The sequence below is a fragment of the Lissotriton vulgaris genome, chromosome 1_1, assembly GCF_964263255.1.
Source record: "Lissotriton vulgaris chromosome 1_1, aLisVul1.2, whole genome shotgun sequence".
Taxonomy (NCBI): Eukaryota; Metazoa; Chordata; class Amphibia; order Caudata; family Salamandridae; genus Lissotriton; species Lissotriton vulgaris.
In genome coordinates, this window is record NC_141685.1 from 928,986,298 (window position 1) to 929,008,227 (window position 21,930).

The window sequence follows — 21,930 nt, forward strand, 5'->3', positions numbered from 1 at the left end:
CTTTGGGAAACAGCATCTCGGCCCTTAGTTAACAGCACTCTGTCTGATGGGTAAAAGCATTCCAGCTGGTAGGTAACAGCTGCTTCTTGACCAGTGGGTAACAGCGCCTCAGCCGGTGGGTAACAACAATCTTCCCCGTAGGTAGTAACAGTCATTCCCATTGGTGGCAGCATTAGTGCTCTCGGACAGCAGCATTTTTAAACATTGTTATTACTATTCTTGCAAGTTTTATTGCTTGTCTGGAGCAGCATTCCTGTCCATGTGTAATAGAGGTGTTGACTTTATCATAGGGATCCTTCTTGCATCTGAACTACAAATTGAAAAGGCCAATGTGTTGATGGCACCTCACCTCGGTTTCATTTCTGTTCTGGTTTTATAGGTTCCAAAGAAGAGCTTTGTGAGGTGACCATTGCAGGCCCGAAACTACAATTTGTGGAGTTTGGATCACACGTCTTCTGGAACTGTACCGCGACCACGGCGTGCAACATGATCATAGACATGGGCTGGGAGACATCACTGCATAAAAAAATTAACAAGACCGGGAGGTGGATTACTTTGAGCAGCACCATGAACGAGTGGGCCACGAATGCAGAGTGTTTCACCATCAGCACTAGGGGCAATGTGTCCACCACTCAAATCGCAGTCGTCGCCTATCGTAAGTCAATCACTCCACTGTGTCAAGAGTATAACCCAATGAATGGACTCTCCGTATGCGAGCCACCCAGTCACAAATAATCTACCCTGCCTAAAGCAAAGACATTGGATGAAATGTATAGTTTTGCAGAGTGGGTGAACTTCCATAAAATAGCAGTTCATCCCCCTTGCCCTGCCCCGCTCAGTAATGTACCCTCCGCTGCCCTGGCAGGCTCTAAATGAGTCTTTGTCTTTGACAAGAATGCATACTGTGTTTTTATGACAACTCGGTACACAGTGAAACTATGTTTTTCTGAGCAGAAGGTGACAAGTCCTTTAGGGGGCTAGGTGCCATCCCACTAGAGGAAATAAATAAATAAATAAATACACACATAAACACATAAATAAATAAAACACACCAATAATAAACTTCCTGTGCCATCTATAGCTATCTGTAATGTCACAGAATTGAGATACTGAGGCAGGGAGTGTGAGCTGGGGCAAGAGGAAACAAACCAGTGCAGGCTGAGTCCAGATGGATGTCCAATCTGTATTTATACATGTTTGTGTTCGTAGCTTTAAAGTGAAAACCCAGGTGAGAAACAGGAAACCACTGTGCACCAAGAAAGGATGCTCAAAGGAAGAGGAACACATTACAAGATGGAGTACATCTGCAGTGAGCTTTGGGAGGCGCCTAGTAGTGGACCCCAGGTGCTGGGTGAACAAGGAATACGGGGTTCTCCTCTAAGCGGTGGGTTTTGATTTCCTTCCTGAAGTGTAGTACTGAAGTGGAACACGTGCCTTTACTCCATGCGCTGCCCCAGTTACCTGCTAGTCTAGCCAGGTGTGCTAGTTCTACTTCCCTTGTAAATAATGCAGCAGGTTGGAGGGTGAAGCTGCTGGTAGTGGCTGGTGGTCTACCAGGGTGGGGCGATGTGGTTGGATTTCGTCTGTTCTTGCAGAGTTGCCCGAGGGTATATAAGTTAGAAATGCCAGTCTTCCATTTGTTGGAACAGTTATATAGCAATGTTTGGGGAGGTGTGGTTCGGCAGTGACTTTGTAGGCTGCAATTGAAGGAGATATGACTTCTGATTTGTATGGAAATAGAATATCATGGACTAATACTCTTTGGACACAAATATCAAATCCTAAATATTGCTGGCAAAAATAATGCCCGACGGGAGTTAATGATAGTACATCTGCACCAATTGGAGCCATATCTCATTAAACAATGTTAAGGCTTGGATATTTATGCTAGAAGATATTTTTGTTAATATTCTGACTTGTAACTGTTCTGATTTCATCTGATTTTCCCTGGTTGATCCAAAACAAACCAGACTCTTTCGATCCACCTGAAAAAGCTATCATTTCGAAACAGGCTACATTCACAGTGGTAAGCTTGATATTAACAAGTATTGGTAAAGTCAGTGTCTTTGTTCAATATGCTATCTCATGGAGGGCATGGGCAAGCCGCCGAACGAAATAGCCACGTGGTGCTGAATCTCTGGCAGACGCTGCCATTTAGTGCACAAATACCGCAATTACAGCTGCAGTCCATCACCATCTGACCCCTGCGGGCCCCCCACATGTCGTGGGCATTTTATTGTTCCTAATGGAAGTGGACTCCTAGCTGTGGGGAGTGGAGACTTTTCCCGAGGCGTGCAGATAGGCCTCCTTCTACAGCCTCTCCTCTCCATTGGCGGCCGTGCTGGCAGAGCCGGGGGGTCCAGACCTGTAGGCCTCCTGAACTGAATGGAGCTGTTCGAGGGGCCTGCGGAACCCCTGCTTCAACTCTGCCTTGTTAACTGATTGCCCCTCGCACTTTCTGAGCAGTGGCCCACCTGCATTTTGCATCCACCTCATTGAGTCCTGGCTTTGTTGAGGGGCTCTTTTCCAGTGGCCGATACTTGACTGGGCCGGCTGACAGAGTTATTGTGGGCGGCTTTGCTGTTCACCCGGGTGATGGCATAAAGAAGACAAAATCTGGGAACGTTGAGGTGTGGAGGAGGTACTGTGGACATCACCCGTGATTTATCCTGAGGTAAGGCAGGCCCAAAGTCTCCACGGAGGCCACGCGGCGATAGGGGCCAGAGCGAGCCTGGGGAGCCTGCCGCCGGGCCGTGACGGACTAGCTTGGCTACCTCCTTCACCTTCTCCGCTTGCCTTCACCCCCCCTCCTAATTTTCTGTACGCTGTGGCACAAAGTACTCCCTGGGTCCGAATGGGAGCTACTGCCACCTACTGATCCGGGTGACATCCGATCTGCAGGCCACTTCGGTCCCCAGGTTTTTTGACAGGCACAGGTGAACATGCTGCATCTTGGGGTCCATTTCAACATTCTGCAGTGGTCTGGATTTCAGAATGGGGCCCAACTGTGTTCTCTCCCTTGTTGTGGGTGCCCTTGCTTTCTGACCTGCCTCTAGGATGCCCACTGCTGGCTGGATGTTGTTCTCCACACCCCAGGCATACGACCATTGGCTCCAATGCCGGTCCTTAGCATACCTGCCTCCAACTCCATCAATCGCGCCACAACTCATTTGCTAGCTCCTGGGCCTGGAGACTCCCACATTGAGGTCTTACAATCAACCCTGCCCAACGCCTCCTAGTTATCCCTTGGTATTGGTGCTTATTGAACTGCTGGCTACCTATCTGGAGGCACTCTCATCAAACCTGTGCCATCATGCGTTTCATCCAGCAGCAATGAGACACGTTTCTGGTTAGAGGCCTCCTACCACCTTGTGCATCTCCATATATATCATGACCTATGCCATCCATGGCCTGCTCCTTGCTGCCTCACTGGGGTGAACCAACACCAACACCTGGAATTTTGATCTTCCTCCACCCCCCTGCCAGGAAATCTCTACCGTTGCCATTCCCTAGCCCCCGAGGCTAACTACATGACTTTTCCATACATCGCTGCTTGTCGTGGGTACTGCTTCTGGCTATCTCTGCACAATTTGCCTGGACCTGGAAGATGCCATTGAACAATCCATGAAATGACTAGAAAGAATGGAAAAACTGCTCAAATCAGTGGCCATGAAGAATGAAGATCTGGAGGCGAGGGGTAAGCGCAATAATCTACTCATATTGGGGGTACCTGAATCTACCAATACTGGCAGCCTCGATCTATTTGTTGAAGGGCTGTTGACTGATCTGTTTGGCAAGCAACACTTTACCTCAATGTTTAGGGTGGAACTGACTCATCACTCGCTGGGACCACAGCCTAATTGAGGCTGCCACCCCGAGGTCTCTGATTGCCCGCCTACTGAACTTCAGGGACCGCGACATAGCCCTACACCTTGCTCGAGAACAGGGTCCCTTACAGTGGCAGAGCTTTACCATCTCTTTGTTTCCTGAATATACCGCTGTGGTCCAAGAGGAGTGCCTTAAGTTTACAAGCGTCAAGTCCACACTTCGAAAACTAGTTTTTCACAATGGTATGCTGTACCCGGTGCGCCTCAGGATGGAGATCAATGATAAGCTGCATTTCTTTCACACCCCAGCTGACATTCAGGCGTTTTGCAAAGAACATGCTGCTGAACGCTCCTCTTCCCGTCGCTCCACTCTGGACAGATCTCGTTCTGAAAGTTCTTTTTCTGATGTTCACATAAGGTTGTGGCATTATCTGCGCTGTCACCAGCCCTAAAAAGTAATTTACCAAGATCTCTGACCAGCATGCCATGCTGTTTTCAAAGTGCAAGTGGTTTCAATTCACTGCATCTTGCGCACTGTGGATGAGCATTAGACGTCACAACCTTTAACAGAGGGATCAATTGTGCCACTCTGGGTTTTTGTATGGATGTCCACGGATCACACTTCAATCTTATAGGGATGCGCAACCGACAATGTAAATCCCGCCTTCCAATCCATACACTACTCCTATAATGCATGGGTGTCTGTCGTGGCATTGCACCCCCCAAGTTGTACACACGATTTATGCTACTTGTATGGTTATTTTATGTTTTTGGGGGTGTGGATTCTAGGGGTCGGTACTGGGCCCTGTTGTACCTGGTTTGGGGTTCTTGGTAACGGTCACAATATTCCTTCTTGTTTTCTTCAGTCCCAGTGTACACAAAGTGGCTGCTCTCTATCCTTCTTTTCCAGCTCCAGTTGTCATACCTGATGGTCCGTACACATCCTCCTGAGCCCAACTACCTCCCTCTCACCCTCCTGTCTTGGAATATCAGGGGTCTTAATGATCGCGCCAAGTCAAACAGTTCTTACAATATCTTACCCGTCATGTTGTGCACATTATTTTTCTCCAATAGACGCACCTTCCTCCTGGGAAAGTACACACATATGCACCCCTTTGGGGTACGCACCGTTTCCTTCCCAAAGACAGTTCTTACTCTACCGGGGTTTGCACTCTTGTTTACAAGAGAGTACTGTTCAAACACACCACAATTGCAGACGATGCCGACCGGTATGTCCTAGTCTCTGGTACTCTAGGGGGGGCACTCTAGTGTTTTGGCAAATATTTACGCTCCTAGTGTAAATTCTCTGAGTCTTTTCAGTCCCTTTCCACCCAATTTGGATGGCTGGATATTGAGCACCTTATTATAGCTGGAGACTTCAATGTCCTAATGGACCCCACTACTGACACCACCACACCAACACTCACCACCAAACCTAGATCACTCCGAGTTGTACATGACATTAGTGATACATACATATTCCTCGGAACCTGGTGCCTGAAGAGCTGGAGTTCAGACACCACTTAGTCCCACACAACACTTGGTAATGCATTGACTATTGCTTTACATCTTCCACACTTAGCCCATGGTTGCTTTCCACTCAACATCTCTCTCTTTTACCCTATCCAATCACTCTCTTGGTTCTTTTTAGCATTCCTTTTGTTGGCGATCGGGATAGACAGTAACATTTTCCCACTTTCGTGCTACAGGACCAACTGTTTTGTTCAGAGCTGCGTACTGCAGTTCTGAAATATTTAAGGCTTACTGAGGGCATGGTGGCCTCCCAGGCCACCCTTTGGGAGGCTTTCAAGGCCAATATCAGAGGCATTTTCATCTATAAGCTCTCTGGGTTGCTCAAGGATATACGCAGGGGGTTCAAATGCCTTGAGGGGGAACTGACTGATCTGGATCTAAACTGCATTTAGCAAAGACAGACCTTGCCCAAGAACCAGTGCTTCCCTACTGACTGAGTATAGAGAATTTGGCTGAGAGAGAGATCCTCTACCCGAGTAAACATGCTTGATCATGCAGATATGGTGAGTGTAAATGCCCTGGTGTACTTTAGCCCATTTCCTTCGCCCCCGAGGGGGAACTCCTACATCACTGAGAGTAGAAGGGGCATGCATGTTACCTTTAACAAGTGTATCCTGGAGTCACTACTCCAGTACTACATCTGTCTTTTTACTACCAAATTATCTTGGGATACCATGGCCAAAGCGGTGTAACTTGATGAGGTGGCTATAGTTTGGCTCTCTAATTCCTAATGTTAATTTCTCCGCAAAGCTTTATACTGTGAGGAATCATACAGGCCATAGACTCATCTGACTGCTCCAAGGCCCCTGATCTTGATGGTAATACTGCAGAGTTTTACAAACATTTTAAACATATATTTGCGCCGCGCCTGCTTGTGGTATACAAGAAATCTGTCCTAGTAGGCGCTCTACCACCGTCGATGCGAGAGGCTGCAGTCACTCTTCTTCCTAAACCTGGTACGGATCCCTGAGTTTGCGGCTCATACAGACGCTTGTCATTCTTCAATCTAAATAACAAAATATTGGCATAAGTTCTCTCCAACCATCTCTCCATACTGACGGAACAAATCATCTCTCCTGCGCAGTTGGGATTCGTTCCCCACCGCTCAAAATTGCTGAACTTACGGGCATTGTTCTCCGTACTACATAGAATATCTTCAGATATCCCAGCCATGATAGCTCTATTAGACGCTGAAAAAGCGTTTATCTCCTTGGAATAGCCCTTTCTCCGTGCTGTACTAAAAAAAATGGGTTTACCCCTGGGTTTCTCCTCCTTGATTAACCGCCTATATACGCACCCTACCGCACGCCTCAGGATCAATGGCTTAATCACAGAACCATTTCCCGTAATGAGAGGTACCTGTCAGGGATGCTCACTTTCACCACTGCTATTCATTACAGCAATGGACCCTACGGTCCATCATCTACACATTCACCACCTGCATGAGGTTTTCAATTAAAAAATGGCCCTCGACGCATCTTCCTCTAAGCAGATGATATCTTATTTTGTATCCGTTTCCCAGAGGAGAACATAACTCCAATTCTGCACAAACTGACGTGATTTGGGATCCACTCTGGGCTTCGGATCAATTGGTCCAAGTCTGAACTTTTTCCCATCACCTCTACCACAAAGCAGACATTGGGTGATTACCCACTACTTGGTCTGACGGACTGGTTAAATATCTCAGAATTGTACTCCATCCTGACAGGGAGCAGGAGGCGTGACTGAACTAAGGTCCTGCTATTGATTTACTATCGACTCAAATTGATGAGTGGATTTGGCTACCTCTTTCATTAGCAGGCAGGATTGCGATTATAAAAATGGTGATCCTGCCCCACTTCCTATACTTGTTCCTTAACATTCCCATGCCACTTACAAATTTGTTCTTTTTCTTTTTAACACTTCAAGGCCTACTCCTTAAACTTTTCTGGGCCGGTCGGCATCCGCATGTCAGGACACATTGGTGCTCCCTTATAAGTGGGGCAGGTTTGACGTGCCTCATTTTCAGCTATATTATTTGGCCGCACTGTGCCAATAAACCCACCATTGGCATCATGCTAATGCCAGATCACTATACATAAAAAACCCGAGATGGAGCTTTCTGCACCCACTCCTCTAGCGTCCATCCTACCAAAAGGGATTCCTTTGAACCGCAAGAATGTTCAAACACAATCCACCACCTGCTGGGCATGGAGGAAACTCCCATGACTTTTAGGTGGGACCCTTCTTCACTGGCCTTGACACTGACAGATAGCCCCTGGCTGCCCATTACCTGTGAAACATTAGAAAAGCGTACCCTGTCACAACACGGTCTGCACACCTTTGGGGGTCTATTCCCGGAGGAGCATATGCTAACGCACCACACGGACCTGCGCTTCAATGACGCCACAATCATGGACCATTTTATCATGCACTGCATCCACAATATCCTGTTGGCTACACCACCCCTAGCTCAAGACGAGTTCCCCCCTAACATTAGTGATCAGTGATTCAGATGGAGTGAGACTAGTGTCCAGACTTTATCGAGCTTGTGTTGCGGTGGTGCCATTACATGATGCAAAACTCAGATAGACTTGGAAACGGGACCTCGGTAGGCCCCTTACAGATAAAATGTGGGCTGCATGCTGTGCACAAACCTGAATGGTGTCGCCCAATCATTGTCACAAACTTCTGTTCTGTGCTTTAAGTTCTTGTGATGCACATGCATTACTCCAGCTAATCAAAGCAAGTATGATAAAACACACTCCTCCAATTTTACGAAATGCCTTCTTCCAAGAGCGTACTTTCTCGACATGGTTTGGTCCTGTAGATTTGTAGCAACTTACTGGGGTGAGATCTTCTCCAAGTTAACGCAAATGCGGAAAATTGACCTGGAAATAGAACTGCTACTCACCCTATTGGGCTACGTTTCAGACCTTCCCAAAAACATGGTGTAGGTGGGTGGTCACTACACTGGGGTAGGTACCATCCCTGCCGCTGCCAACTGGCTCCCCACCATGGCGTACTGCAACACTACCATTGAGATATATGCAACTCTTCAAACTCCAACCTCTGGATCAAAAGATAAATGGCAACCACTATGAGATTATTTACTAGCAAATGCATATCAGTCCCAGGGAGTCAGCTGAGCTTTATCCACCCCCCCACTGTCACCCAATGATATGCTATTTGGTAGTCAGCCCTGAGCCCCTTCACTGATCACCACTACACATACACCATGCCCAGGTAGGATTGGAGAGACTGTTCTACATGATCCACTGTCCCTCCGTCACTATCAGTCCACCCTCCCCTTCATCACTCTCCCCCCACTAATCACCACTATTTACTGGAGAGTAATTTTAAACTCTTGCTTCCTATGCCCCCCCACTAAGATAATCTACCCCAAACAAAATTTCCATTCCTTTAGAGCAAAAAAGTTAACCTTTTTGGTTTGTCTGTTCTTGCAGCGTTTGCCTACCTATTGCAAGTTTGAGGGCATATGGTGAATGCAATTTATCATTCCTTGACGATTACCTATATTAATGCTAATGGCACTTACCTCCTTGTTCTCATTGCTCTCTATAATGCTGCTAATCTTCCCAAGGAGGGAAAGCGGCTTGGTAGGTTCAGCATACATGCCCCAGGTAGCTATGACAAAAGCAAGAGTATTAGGTTCCTAAGGAGGATAGGGGAAAGGGAGGAGAGGGTGGTGGAGTTGAAGATACCAGGTGTTTGCAAGGAAAAGAAAAGGGGGAGTAGCTCCAGTTAGGAGCAAGAGCCCTCACACACCATCAAGGGTGTCATGCTTCATCATCTGGCAGTTCCTCTTTGGGCCGGCACTGCAATACCCAAAGGGCCCCGCAGGGGGGCTCTTTGCCGGATATCTTCTCTGGTTGCCGACGTAAAGCTGAAAGGTGGTGGTGGGGCGCATGTGTAGTGAGTTGCAATACTAGGAGGAAAGTGTGGTTAAAAATAGCTTTGGGACTCCCCAAAAACAATGTTATTCGCTGGGTTCCTAGGCTATGAATAAAAACAACCGACTAAAGAGTCGTGGATGCAGAGGGGAAATTATACCCGCTAAAGGTGATGTGTGTGGGGTGAAGGTGTTTGACATCTTTCATGCCCTACTAGGGGACGGGACCTTCATTACACATACTCATACCCTCCCCTTAAGAGTAGATGAGGATCCCCTGGTCCTGAAGAAATGCCAATATCCAACTGGACGATTTAGGGTATGAAATATGTCGACCACCTTCACCCCACACACGTCTCCCTGAGTTCAAGCGCGTATAATTTCCCCTCTTTAGCATGACTCTTTAGTTGGTTGTTTTTATTCATAGCATAGGAACCCAACAAATGGGAGTCCCATACCTATTTTTAACCACACTTTCCTCCTACCATCGCTGCTCACTACACACACGCCCCACCACCACCTTTCAGCTTCACGTCGGCAAACAGAGAAGATCTCTGGCAAAGAGTCCCCCTTCGGGTCCCATTGGGCATTGCAGCACAGGCCCCATAAGGAGCTGTCAGATGATGAAGCATGACACCCTTCGGGGTGTGTGAGGGATCTTGCTGCTAACTGGAGCTACTCCCCTTCACCTTTTCTTTTCCTTACGAACACCTGGTATCTTCAACTAGACTCTCCCTCCTCAGGAACTGCATACTCTTGCTTTTGTCATCTCTACAATGCTGCACCATGGTACATTGGGATGTACATTTATGCCGAACATGTATTCTCATTCTCACTGTTCACACTTACTACACTTGTGTGCCCTGCCATGTCGATTTCTTTGAAAACCATCAAAACCGTTTGAAAACAAAATAACATGCTATCCCATGGACCTGTTGCAGATTAGAGCAAGACACACAGGCGGGAGTCAACAGGAGCTGAGCGTGGGGCTATTGCTGTAAAGTAGTCTCTCATGTATTTTAATACAAGAACTCACATGGACGCAAAAGAATAAACCTAAACAGCCAATAGCATTAGGCATGATATGAACACTCCCCAGGGTGCAGTCAAGACATGCCTGAAAAATCTCAGCCACTGGTTGAAAGAGTCTGATCAGTGAAAGTCAATGGTTGAAAAGGTTGAACCCAAAGCACACTCTATGCAATACATCTGTTTGAAAGCTGCACTACCCAAAGTCATACCTAAAAACAGGACACTTCAGAGAAGAGAATACTTGGGGGCAGATTTACAAGGAACTGACGCATCTGCTTAGATGACTCAGTTTCCTTGCTTCACCTTCAAATGTCCTTGCATTGCCATGGATGTGCTGTATTTACAATACAGTGCACCATGGGGCAAGGAATTACAGATGCGTCAAAAATTCTGACGCACCTGTTGGAGGAAAAGTGACGCATTGTTGGAGTTTGTCACAAAAGTGACGCAACTCCAGCAATGCGCCAGAAAACATAGGTAGGTCCCATGTAAGATGCCCTGCGTCAATCCTTACGCCTGCTCTGAGCAGGCGTGGGGATTTTGACGCAGTGAATGCGTAAGGTGACGCAGTGAAATCTTGTAAATTTCACTGCGTCAGTTTTACGTGGCTTTTTGCATGGGAACGCCCACCCTGCATACATTATACCTGGCAAAGGTATAATGTGACGCAGGGCTGTGCAACGTGACGCATCTCTGTAGATGTGTCACGTTGTAAATGGGTTACATTTTTACGCTGCTGCGTCACAAAAAGGACGCAAGGGGCTTGTAAATCTGCCCCTATGTTTTGACAATGTCATGGTTCGGGGTCTGTTTATTTGTTTTTTACATTCCTATGATAAATTTGAATAAAAGTACATTTAAAAAATAAAATTGCAAAGTAATTGTTAGTTTGTGCTATGACACCTTCCCTTGCTTACAACGGTAAAATGTGTTTTATTTTCTGACCCTCTAGTGCCTCCTGAGGATGTAAGGATTAACATTCCCCAGGGAATGGAGGTGAGCCGGTCCTATGAAGTCACATGTGACGTAAAAAACATTGCGCCGAAGCGAAATCTCATCGTGCTCATCAAACGAGGAAATGAGACGCTGCATAGAGAGATGTATGCAAGTGACCACACCAACGGAAGCACCAATGTCACAGTATCCTATCGCATCACGGCACAGAGAGAGGACCACGAGGCCGAGTACACCTGCCTGGCTCAGCTCGACCTGAGGCCCAACGGGGAGCTTTTCATGGGGTCCTCAAATACAACAGTCCGTGTTATGAGTAAGTGAACAAAACCCATGTGACTGCACAAAAGGCCTTTTCTGGTCAATCACATATCTTTGTGCTTTACTTAATATCTTTTCACATAGGTGTGAATCCAGAAAAAGCCAAACATCTTCTAAGATCACAAGTCAGGAAGTGAAAAACATGTATATAGTCTGTGAACTGTTCAAAATGTAATGAGGTCATAAGATCCCCTTCAGAGATCTTCTTGGTGTCAATTCAATATGCCAATACCTCTTTGTTGCACGTTTCTTCCATGGTTTAAAAAAATCATTTGTTAGTGACCAGGTTAATGTGCGATTCTATCTCCAGCCCTAGAATTTTGAGAGGAAGTTCTTTTCTGTGGGCTTTGCTGGATGTTTACGCATCGATATTGTATAGTCAAGAGATTTCAGTAGTGGAGGTGTTTTTGTGTTATTGTGCATTGATACAGTTTAAAATATCACTGCAATATGAGTTGTCTAAAACATATCTAACTGTTAGTTTTGATCCTTGCAGCATCTCCCTGAAGTGTGCGTTATTTATTTTTGGATTGCTGATCTACTGTTGGCATGTTGAGTGCTATTACAATAGGTTTATGAAGGCTCTTGTGCTCTAGAAGCTCATTTAAATGACATTTAGATTATTACATTGGTAGAATACAGAGGATATCTAGCAAGTGATTTGCCTTCTAATTGCGCTAACTGCCATGAGAGTCTGACACAATCACAGTTTTAATGCAAAATGAACAATTGATGGACAGAATGCAGAACAATGTCATACGTTCACCCAAGCACAAAGATCTGGGCCTATATCCATAGCCGTTTTTGCTCACCATTCCATTCCAGTTTAGACATGGCCATATGCAAATCAGTCTTGACCCTGCGCCCAATAGGAACAGTCCAGCCCGAACTGCCAGGCTAGGTCCTTTTGGACTGGAAACAAGCATCCTAGGAACGGTTTCGGGCTTTCATCCCTCATCAGCCAGGATATCTTGACTTCAGTGGCATGGAGAGCATGGGACCCACGTCTGGGCATACCCGTCCCACTCGGGGTGACAAACGCAAAAAGAACAATTGATGTACAGAATGCAGAACAATGTCATACATTCACCCCAGTACAGAGATCTAGGCCTAAATCTATGTTTTTTTTGCTCACCATGCCATTCAAGTTTGGACCTGGCCATATGCAAATCAGTCGACTCTGCGCCCAATGGGAATAGTCCAGTCCGAACTGTCAGACCAGGTCCTCCCTGGACTGGAAACAAGCATGCTGGGACCAGTTTGCGAACCACAGTTTTAAGCACACAGTTTGAATACCAAGAAATTGGTAATTCCTTTAAAATTTGTAAAGCTTCTATTTTATCTCTTTTCCTCACAAAATATAAACTGATTTAGTGGGAACTTTAGACTTGTTATTCCAGATCAATGCTTAATTTGTAAAAGAATTAGGACTGGGACCCAAAAATGAGTAACAGTAGGCCTCATCTTCAAACACCAGCTTAAATTAAGCACCAGTATAATCATTGTGGCCTGTGCTGTGGATCACACTGTTTTCCTGTGTGGCACTTTCAGCTAATGCTGGCAGTTTGCATGCTGGAAGTTTTAATAACACTGTGAGCGTGTATGTGTTTTTGACCATGTAGTCCTCTGTTTCTGTTTTGCAGACCCTTCCCAGATGTGTGAGTGGCCACCAGTTCCCTCCTTGTCATTAAATGCACCCTCTCCCATTTTAGTAACAGACAAGGGGAGCCATTGTAGGTACATAATGGCCGCAGTTTATTCAAACTAATACATGGGCATGAGACATCACACCTTAATGGTCATTCGCATTCCATGGATTTAAATACTTCGTCACATCAGTCATATCTCATGTTTACTACAGCGGTTCTGCTTTGTTGGTCCATATTTATTTACTGACAGCACTTCCAGCACAGCCCTGCACGACTGCCCCAGAGCAGGTGGCTAGCATTAGCGGCTTCTAGGCTTCCTTTGCTACCGAGACCTATGTGGCCAGCCATCGGACCTATCACGGTCAGCAAGTGGCGGGTCCACCTGTAGCTGACCCTTGCTGGCCCATCGCCTGCCCCCATTGCCCCTGCTGTAAGGTATCCCAAGGACACTGTTTGAGCAGCTCTTCTTCCTAGGCTACTGTGCTTTCCTTGGCTTTCTGTGCGCCCCATCTCCGCCAGCCTGCTGGTGGTTCCCAGGCCACCGTCAGCTCTCCCTTGCCTACCTACCTATGAGAAGCTTAGTTGCTCCAGTACCCCAATGATGTTTAGCAGAAACATGTCCATACCCACCCCGGTTAAGCGGACTCCGTCCACTGCATAATATCCCGGTGTCCTGAGGTTGATGAGCCTGTGACTCACAAACTCCCCAGTCATTCGCCCTGCACACTTTTGCCATTGAGATGTTTAGCTTGCGCCTGGATCTCTCTACTGCCTCGTGGTCTATGGCCTCCATCCACTCCCAACAGTCTTCAATGTCCATTCCCTGGTGGCCTTGCCCTTGGGAAGCGTTGCTTTACCTTCCCTGCCCGACCCTATTCTGGGCCTTGTCCAACATTTACAATAGTATGAATAAACCATGCTTCAGCGACGCTATGCCTGATCACAGAAAAAGCTTGAGAGTTCTGAGTTCTCCTAGCACGGCATGTCTTAGGTCTCGTAGTTAGCGTATTTCACACCGGAATTGTGCCCGCATTCAGTTTGGCTAGGAAAGCTCCAAACACCTGTCTCAGCTAGTTACCACAAACTGCAGACATCAAACGAGCTGCTCTCTCTCTTTCCTCTCATGCAACCGCTCTAGCTGTGCCTTGCAGCATGTGCTGCTCAGCGGTGTGATGCAAAAGGACGGAGCCCCTGCAGAATGTGAAGAGGGGCCTCTGAGCCTCGTATATTTCACAGATATTCATTGACCGTGGGCTTAATGGGGCCCCTTGAAAGGTTGGGGTCCCCCTGGGGGGTTTGGGCCCTCCTGCACCGCAGGGCCTTCAGGGTCCTATGTTATGCCCCTGGTGCTGTTTCTACAAGTGGCTGCTAACTGACTCCTTGTCTGGTATTTCTTGAGTTTTCATATAGGCAGGGCTTTAAGTGGGCCGGGTCTCACCGGGTCTGAGCACCGGCAGTTTTTTAAAGAGTGCCTCGAAACGGGTATCTATCAGGCTCTGTTTTGTGCCCTGGCACAGGCCGTCCGTTTTTTTCCAGGCTGCAGTGACAGCAGGCACCTCGATGTGCGCTGCTCACACTGCTCACTTCTCACTAGTGGAGAAGTTATGACATGACGTCATGCCAGGTGAGCCTTGTAAGGGAAGGGAAATCATTCAAAGAGAGCCATTTTCTCTCTGGATTTCCCTACTCTTTTCGAAACCTAGGAGCAGCAATATTGTTGTGGTGTCACCAGGGCTGTAAGTGGAAGCTTTTTTAATATAGACCAGCCATAGTTACTGCTTATTTATCTTATGCAACTAACAACTATTGACAAAGCCAATATTCCTGACTAGTAGGTATGATGTTACTTGTCACATCACATATCTGGATGCAATGTGTGAGAAGTTGGCCTGATATGTGGTGGTTCCAATTCTGGAACCGCCTTGTATCAGTCCAAACAATCCCTTATGGTGTCTGGTTGTAAGTCAACCTTGTTAGACAAGCTATCCTAGGGGTAGCATGGACTAAGCAGCCTTAAAGGCTTAACTTAAGAGGTCGTGTTAAGCGAGCTGTTTTACCACATACAATCCTGTAATACCAAATGAAAGGACACCACACAAGTATATATTATAAAAATATATGTGTTTATTTCTAAATTAATCTCCAGTACTCTTTATAAGCAAGGGGCACAAGCATTAAATCAAAAGCACAGTATAACATATAAAGTTGCACAATTATGGATGAGGGCGGGTGGCCACTCAAACCATATATTAAAAAAGTGGTATAAGAGATACCAATCGAACAGTGGTTAGGCCTAGGGCCTAGAGAATCGCTGGGAGCAGTCAGGACTAGCAATGCTGAAGTCGGGAGAAGCCCGCAGGACTCGGGTGCAGCACGTAAAGTGCGGCTTGCACCAATGCAATGTCAATGGTGCGTAAAAGTTACACAAAGTTAGTTTAAAGATACTTCCGCTGAATCTAGAGGAACAAAACTTAAGACACAGACCCTAGAGGTGTGTACCAGTGTAGGAACACCAGTGTTGCAATGATACCTCACCCACAGGAAGTGGGTGCACAGGGTCGAAGTGGCGTCGGGTTTTGACAGGCAGGCTCTTGGTGCTTGGAGCTGAAGATGCTGCAGGCGATGGGAAGCAGAAGTGTCCGGTGTGATCCAAGGATGGATCTGAAGTGGTGAAGACCTGAAAGCAGAGGGGACAATGTTCAAAGTCACTGATCAGTGACCACCGTGGAACCAGATTGGAACCAGGCAAAGTCGGGTGCAAACAGGTGATGAGGTGTTGCTTCTCTCTGCAGCCACGTGGACACGAAGAGGTCAAGGACGTCCAGGAGTCGTTCACGAGCTGTCCCACAAAGGCTCTAGCTGATGGCGGTGTCGGCAACTCGATTAAAGCAAACAAGCCTTGGCTAATGTAAGCCACGTAGAAAGTGAAAAAGGTTTATTACTCGGACCAGCAAGGTCAGAGCGGGTACTCCTTTTTACAGGAGCGAGGGCAGGTCTGGAGCAACCAGACCCGGAGTGTAAATCGTAGGTTTCGTTGCCAAGATGGCCGCTGACCACGTGGCAAGTGGCCTGGATGGCGAGTCAAGTGGCACAAAGCAAAAGGGCCCCACGCAGACCGTGGAGATGCTGGAGGGCTGACCTTTGGTTCAAATGCTGCTCGATTGTGGGGCTTCCTAAACCCCAAAGCACAAAGTCGAGGGTGCCGAGGGTGCTGCGTAGTCAGCGTCTCGGGGGTCTTCCAAGATGTCCGGTCCCACGTCTCTCGGTGCCTCCACGGGTCCCTTCTTTGCAGGGACTGTGGATCAAGCTGTGAGAAGTTGGGTCTTGTCAGGCTTTGCACTCGGGCTCCGGCGGGAGGCGGCGGCAAAGCAGACGTCGAGGTGCTGGGTGGTGCCTGTGTTCACAGGGTGGCCCCTCCTAGGCCACAAGGGAGATGCTCTTCAGTCTTCTGTTCATCAGAATGTCGAAGTCCAGTCGTCTTCTTAGTTTAAAGGTGATTTCAGGATGATCTGAGTTGCATTGGCACTGCTCCCACTCTTATTCGAATCTGGTGGGCTGGACATCCTGCTAGGTCCCCTCCTATGGGTGGGACCCAGGAAGGGGGTGGTTACACCACTTTCCTTTGATCCAGGCCGCGCTGGGACTGGGGCTGGTGTGCCCCAGAACCGGTTTGGCCGGATTATGCAAGGGGCAGCCTTGTGCTCCCCAGGCAGTGTCTGGTTTCTTTGAAACCTCCCTGCTACAATCCACTATCTCCTGTCTGGGGTGGTTTGACACCGCCCTGCGACAGGAAACCCTTTGTCCAGGCCCCCATTTGCTGAGTTTCGGTCAGCAGCAGGAAGCCAGACCCGTGTCAGTGGCAGAGGCATCCATTTTGTGGATATGAGGCTCAGTTTAAATCAACCGCGTTTCAGTAAAGTAACATGTCGTCCCCTCTAGAGGGATGGAATGCTACCCCTGTCACCAGGACTGGCGAGGGGGTAGTATTCCAATTCGTATGACACCTTACACGACATGTTTTGATAAAGCCAAACCAAAGTTGACATATAACCGCGAGGATTATAATGCACTTAATAGTATATGGTTTTTCATTATCCCGGAACAGCTAAGGGAATTGGTCCCGACAGCTGCAGACAGGCTCAGCTCATGATAGAGCACCATCTCACATTAAACCACGCACTCTGCCTTCAGGATTGTTAAGGCCTGCCATAGGAGTGGCTCATAGGTTTATATATGTCCAGATAGGTTTAGATATAGGCATACTATATCTAAGCAAGGGGTGATTACACCACCTTGCCCCAGCTGAGTGATCAGCCAGTTGTGTCAATTTTAGATAGCCAGCCAGGGGTGGCAAAAGATATGCTGCAGCCCCTGGTAGGCCTTGGATGCACCTATGCCCTGGGCACCTATAGTGCTCTGTACAGGGGCGGATAAGGTGACCCAAGCCAATCTAGTTATGCACCTAGGGTACATGGAATCCATTTTACAGAGAGAGCAGATAGCCTGGGGCCCTGATTAGCAGGGAACCAGGCCAACTAAGTCGAAAACCAGCTAAACACAAGGCAAAAAATCTGGGGTAACCATAGTCAGGTAGCCACCTTCCTACACCCCCCCCCCCCCCCAAACGAAAGGAGATAAGGCTATCCTTGGCCAGGTAAGCCTATATTGCCTGAGTGGCCATATAAGGAAGTACCTGCACTAGCATGGGTACCCCCTGTCTCATGGTCCACTAAGCAGTCCCTCACCCTTGGGGTATCAGAGGGTCTCCACCATAGGGAATCACTACCTTGGGTTTGTCTTTGCAAGTTAGAGCGCTGGTTTGGATATGGAGTTTTGAAGTGAGGGTCCACTAATTTAGGACTCAGCTTCCTCCAATTATCTTCCACCATGTGTGCCCTTCTCTCTTCAACTGAGTTGCACTGTGCTCTCAGGGTCAGCCTCTGGCTACCTAAAGCTGGAGGCTGGGTCCCTCTGTTTGGCTTGCTGGAGGGACAGTTCAGGTTTGGGCCCTTTTGGGTCCCAGGTTTGGCTGTGCCCAACAGAATCCATCTGTGGGAGGTCCCTCACTACTTTTAAGGGGGCTCCCTCAGGAGTTTTTAAAGTTTTCACCTCACTAGGGCTACTAGTTTTGGTGCCCCTAATCTGTTGATGGGGGTGCTTTATTTGACAGGGGGCCCTCTGGGTCTCACTGTCCTTCTTGTCCTCGGCAGACCTGGGCTGACTAAGGCAAGGTAGAGAGGGGCAGGTTACCTGCTTCAGACTGGGTCCCACCTGAGAAGGGTCCACTGCCATCAGAGGCTCTGTCAGGCCAGGCCTAACAACCTCTGGGGCAGTTCCTTCATCAGGGGTAAGATCAGTTCCCTGAGGAGGCTGATCCTGTCCTAATGTCTGGTGAGGGGAAGATTTCTCTTCCTCCTCCATGCTCTCAGTTTGGGTGGAGTGATCCATCATTTCAGGCTTCACAACAACCATATCTGTTTGAGTTTGGGCTGTGGCCATCACAGCCCCACCAACCTTTTCAGGAGGAGACTCAGTTTGGGTTTCTGCTGTTATCATAACAGCTTTGCTATTCTGTTTTGGAAGAGCTTCTGTTAAAGATGGGGCAGAGAGTTGCTCAGCCCTACCGACCTTTTCAGGAAGGACATCTTGGGTTGGGGCTGTAGATATTACAGCCCCACTAACCTTTCCATTGGAGTTTACCATTCTAGAATGGATTTCCTGTTCAACCTCAGCCCAGGCTGAGATTTCTAAATCATTACCCAGTAGACAGTCTACAGGCAAGTTTGGTGACACTGCCACTCTCTTTGGGCCAATGACACCTCCCCAGCTGAGACTTACTACTTCCATGGGATGATTTGTTTGAATGCCATCAATGTTTGTTACCTGGTATGTGGCACCAGGTAAAAGTTGCTTAGAGGGGACTATACAGTCAGCCACCATGGTGATGCTAGCCCCTGTGTCTCTAAAGGCTTCAACTTTCAAACCATTGATGATGGGTTCTTGTCTATATTTGCTCAAGGTATTTGGGCAATCAGAGAAGTTGGCAAACCCCATGCCAGTCTCATAAACAAGATCATTTGGGGATGGGGACCTGGATAGGCCAGGGTCCTCCTGGGCTCCAAAAGTAAACCCACCCAGATTCCTGGGTGTGCTCCCACTTCCTGGGGGATTACTGCTGACAGTAACAGGAGGTGCTGGAGCTGGCTTTGGAGTAAGCATGGGCGAATTTTGCGGATCTCGCGTTCGCGAATTTGCGGATTTTTGAACTCGCAATCCGCAAAATCCGCGAATTCTTGCGAATTTGCGGATTTTTTTTTTTGTGTTCGCAAGGATTTCTGCCAGTTCGCGAGGGTTTCGTACCAGTTCGCAATTGCGAACTTACATTTCGTCGCGCAACGGTCGCGAATTATGTTGTTTCTACGTCTGGTTCATCATCACAGGTTCCCAGCACCCTCTGTTTCACCACTGCAACCCTCTGTTACATCAATGCCACCCTCTGGTTCATCATTACTGTAGATTATGGGGGGGAAAAGCAAGCACACCATCCCTGCTTCAACTCAGATGAATTAATTTGGGGTTAGTTTATTAATGTGTCACTGTTTTAAAATTCCAGTCTGGCACCTGCTTCCTTATCTGTAATTTTGCTTTCTGTTGCAGTGCATTTTTTTCCCCAGGACCTTCTTTGTGGCCTACTTGTAGCTATTGTATGAGCCTGCTGTGAGGGTCAGAGCAGGGTCATACAATTGTTGCAACTAGCAACTGAATTCTGGAGGGGCCCCAGTCAGGAAGCACTACCGGGAATTGTTACTAATGATGAGTTTGAACTCTTGCCCCTGCCGAGTGCTTTCACTTTTGAAAAACTCGTTTTTCTGCAATTTCGCGGGGTTCGCGGGGTGCGAACACGCGCAAGATCGGATTCGGAAGCCGCAAATTCGTGCGAATATGCAATTTGTTTTTTTTGCGGCGTGTTAGTTGGCAAGGTTTTGTGCGTTTTTGCGAGCCGCTCGTAGCGCAAGACGCGAAGTTACCCTCGCGGTCGTTCAAGGGCGCAGCCATCTTGTTTGCCTGACGTATTTCCGTTTCCGGGCGCGAAGTGTAATCTCGCAAAGTCCGCGGTTTGCCAGTACAGTCTCGCGCGTGTTCGCAAGGAAAATCTCGCGCGAACTTACCCGCGCGGTCGTGAACGGGCGCGGCCATCTTGTTTCTCATTCATTGCTATGGTTCTGGGCATGGTCTTTGTATCCTCTGTCAATCTCTGCCATCCTTTGCTTGTTTGAAGTTTTTTTTTATCTATTTTACTTATTATCTATCCCTCTATTTTTCTAGCCCTATATTTTTGTGTTTACTGCTACTTTTGGTTAATTTTAAACTACTTTTGTAAACTCTTTTCTTTTCTTCTCTTCCCTATTCTATTTTCTTTATTCCTTTCCGCCCAGACCATGGTGAAGGGAGCCGGGAAGCATCCCGAGAAGGGGAAGGGTCCCGCACCCCGTGTCCGGCTCCCGTGCGGGCGTTTGAGGGGGGAGCTAGTGATGCCACGGGAGATCTTTACCCCGGAGGAGGTGGCCCAACTCATTTTTTATGTTCAGCGCCGCCTCCCCAGGACCATCATGGGAGGCGGCAAGATCAGTGCCGGGTACGGGGCCCGGGAGCGCCGGAAGCGGTGGGAGAAGGTGTGCCAGGCCATTTACCACCACTCTCGGGTCTGGCGCACCTACAACCAGGCCACCCACCGCTGGACGGATGTCCTGACCCGTGAGCGAGATCTGCTCGACCTCCTTGGCCTTGAGATCCCCGGGCTTGGTGAGTAGTAGTAGCTATGTCTTTACTACTATGTTTTCTCCTGCTGTGTTATTATATTGCAAATTTTTGTTTTTTACCAAGAGCAATAATGCTGCTCATTACATTGTAGGTACATTTTATTTCAAAATCTTCTGTGCATTTCAGGTACACTGCTCTCCTTCTCAGTAGTGTTGCTACTATGCTTATTTGTTTTAGATTTTGTGTTCATTTCATTGGCCTGTGAAATTATGTATGAGTGTAGTTGAAAGAACTGCGCAATGCTACACACTAAGGTTCAGATTTTTAATTACCGGCGCATCCCTGCAAAGTTGCAGGGATGCGCCAGTAATTGTGCGTCACGCCACCATCACCCATGGTGCGCCGTATTACAATGCGGCGCGCCATGGGCCCAAAACGTCACCAAAGCGTTACGCATCTGTGCCGTAAAGGTGGCGCATTGCTGGAGTTGCGTCGCAACGATGGTGCAGCTCCATCAATTCTCTGGGGTGCCCTATCTCCCCAATGCTGCGTCAAGCCGTACGTCTGCTTCAAGCAGGCGCAGGGTTTGAGTCATGCATCATTGTCCTCAAAGTGACTGATTGAAATCTTGTAGATTTCCCTCAGCCACTTTTAGGATGCGTTCCTGCGCAGGAACGCCCTCCCTTGCGCCGGAACACCCCTATTGGCGCAGGGCTTTACAACGTGATGCATCTCCCAGATGCGTCACGTTGTTAATATACGCCGCACCATTGCGCCTCTTTTGTGCTGTCGCTGCGTCACAAAAGTCACGCAACAATGGAGCAAAAGAGCCGCAAGGGCCTTATAAATCAGCCCCTACAGACTCAAGTCCAGTCCTTCCTTTGTACACATGGCGATAAGAAGAAATAGTGGTGGTGGATTAATAGTTTGAGTATTTTAATGACTGGTGAATGTAGTAGGAAAC

General features: G+C 47.8%; 1 protein-coding gene across 1 annotated transcript in view; it reads left to right on the plus strand.

Annotated features, from left to right (window-relative positions):
- The first annotated feature begins 505 nt into the window (after window positions 1-505).
- Window positions 506-21,930, plus strand: part of LOC147748193 (intercellular adhesion molecule 5-like) — a 136,291-nt gene continuing 114,866 nt past the window's right edge. Inside the window, exons 1-2 of the mRNA XM_086936393.1 lie at window positions 506-655; window positions 11,237-11,551. Of these exons, the coding sequence (XP_086792519.1) occupies window positions 568-655; window positions 11,237-11,551 (403 nt within the window). The 5' untranslated portion in view covers window positions 506-567. The remainder of the gene's footprint in view (window positions 656-11,236; window positions 11,552-21,930) is intronic.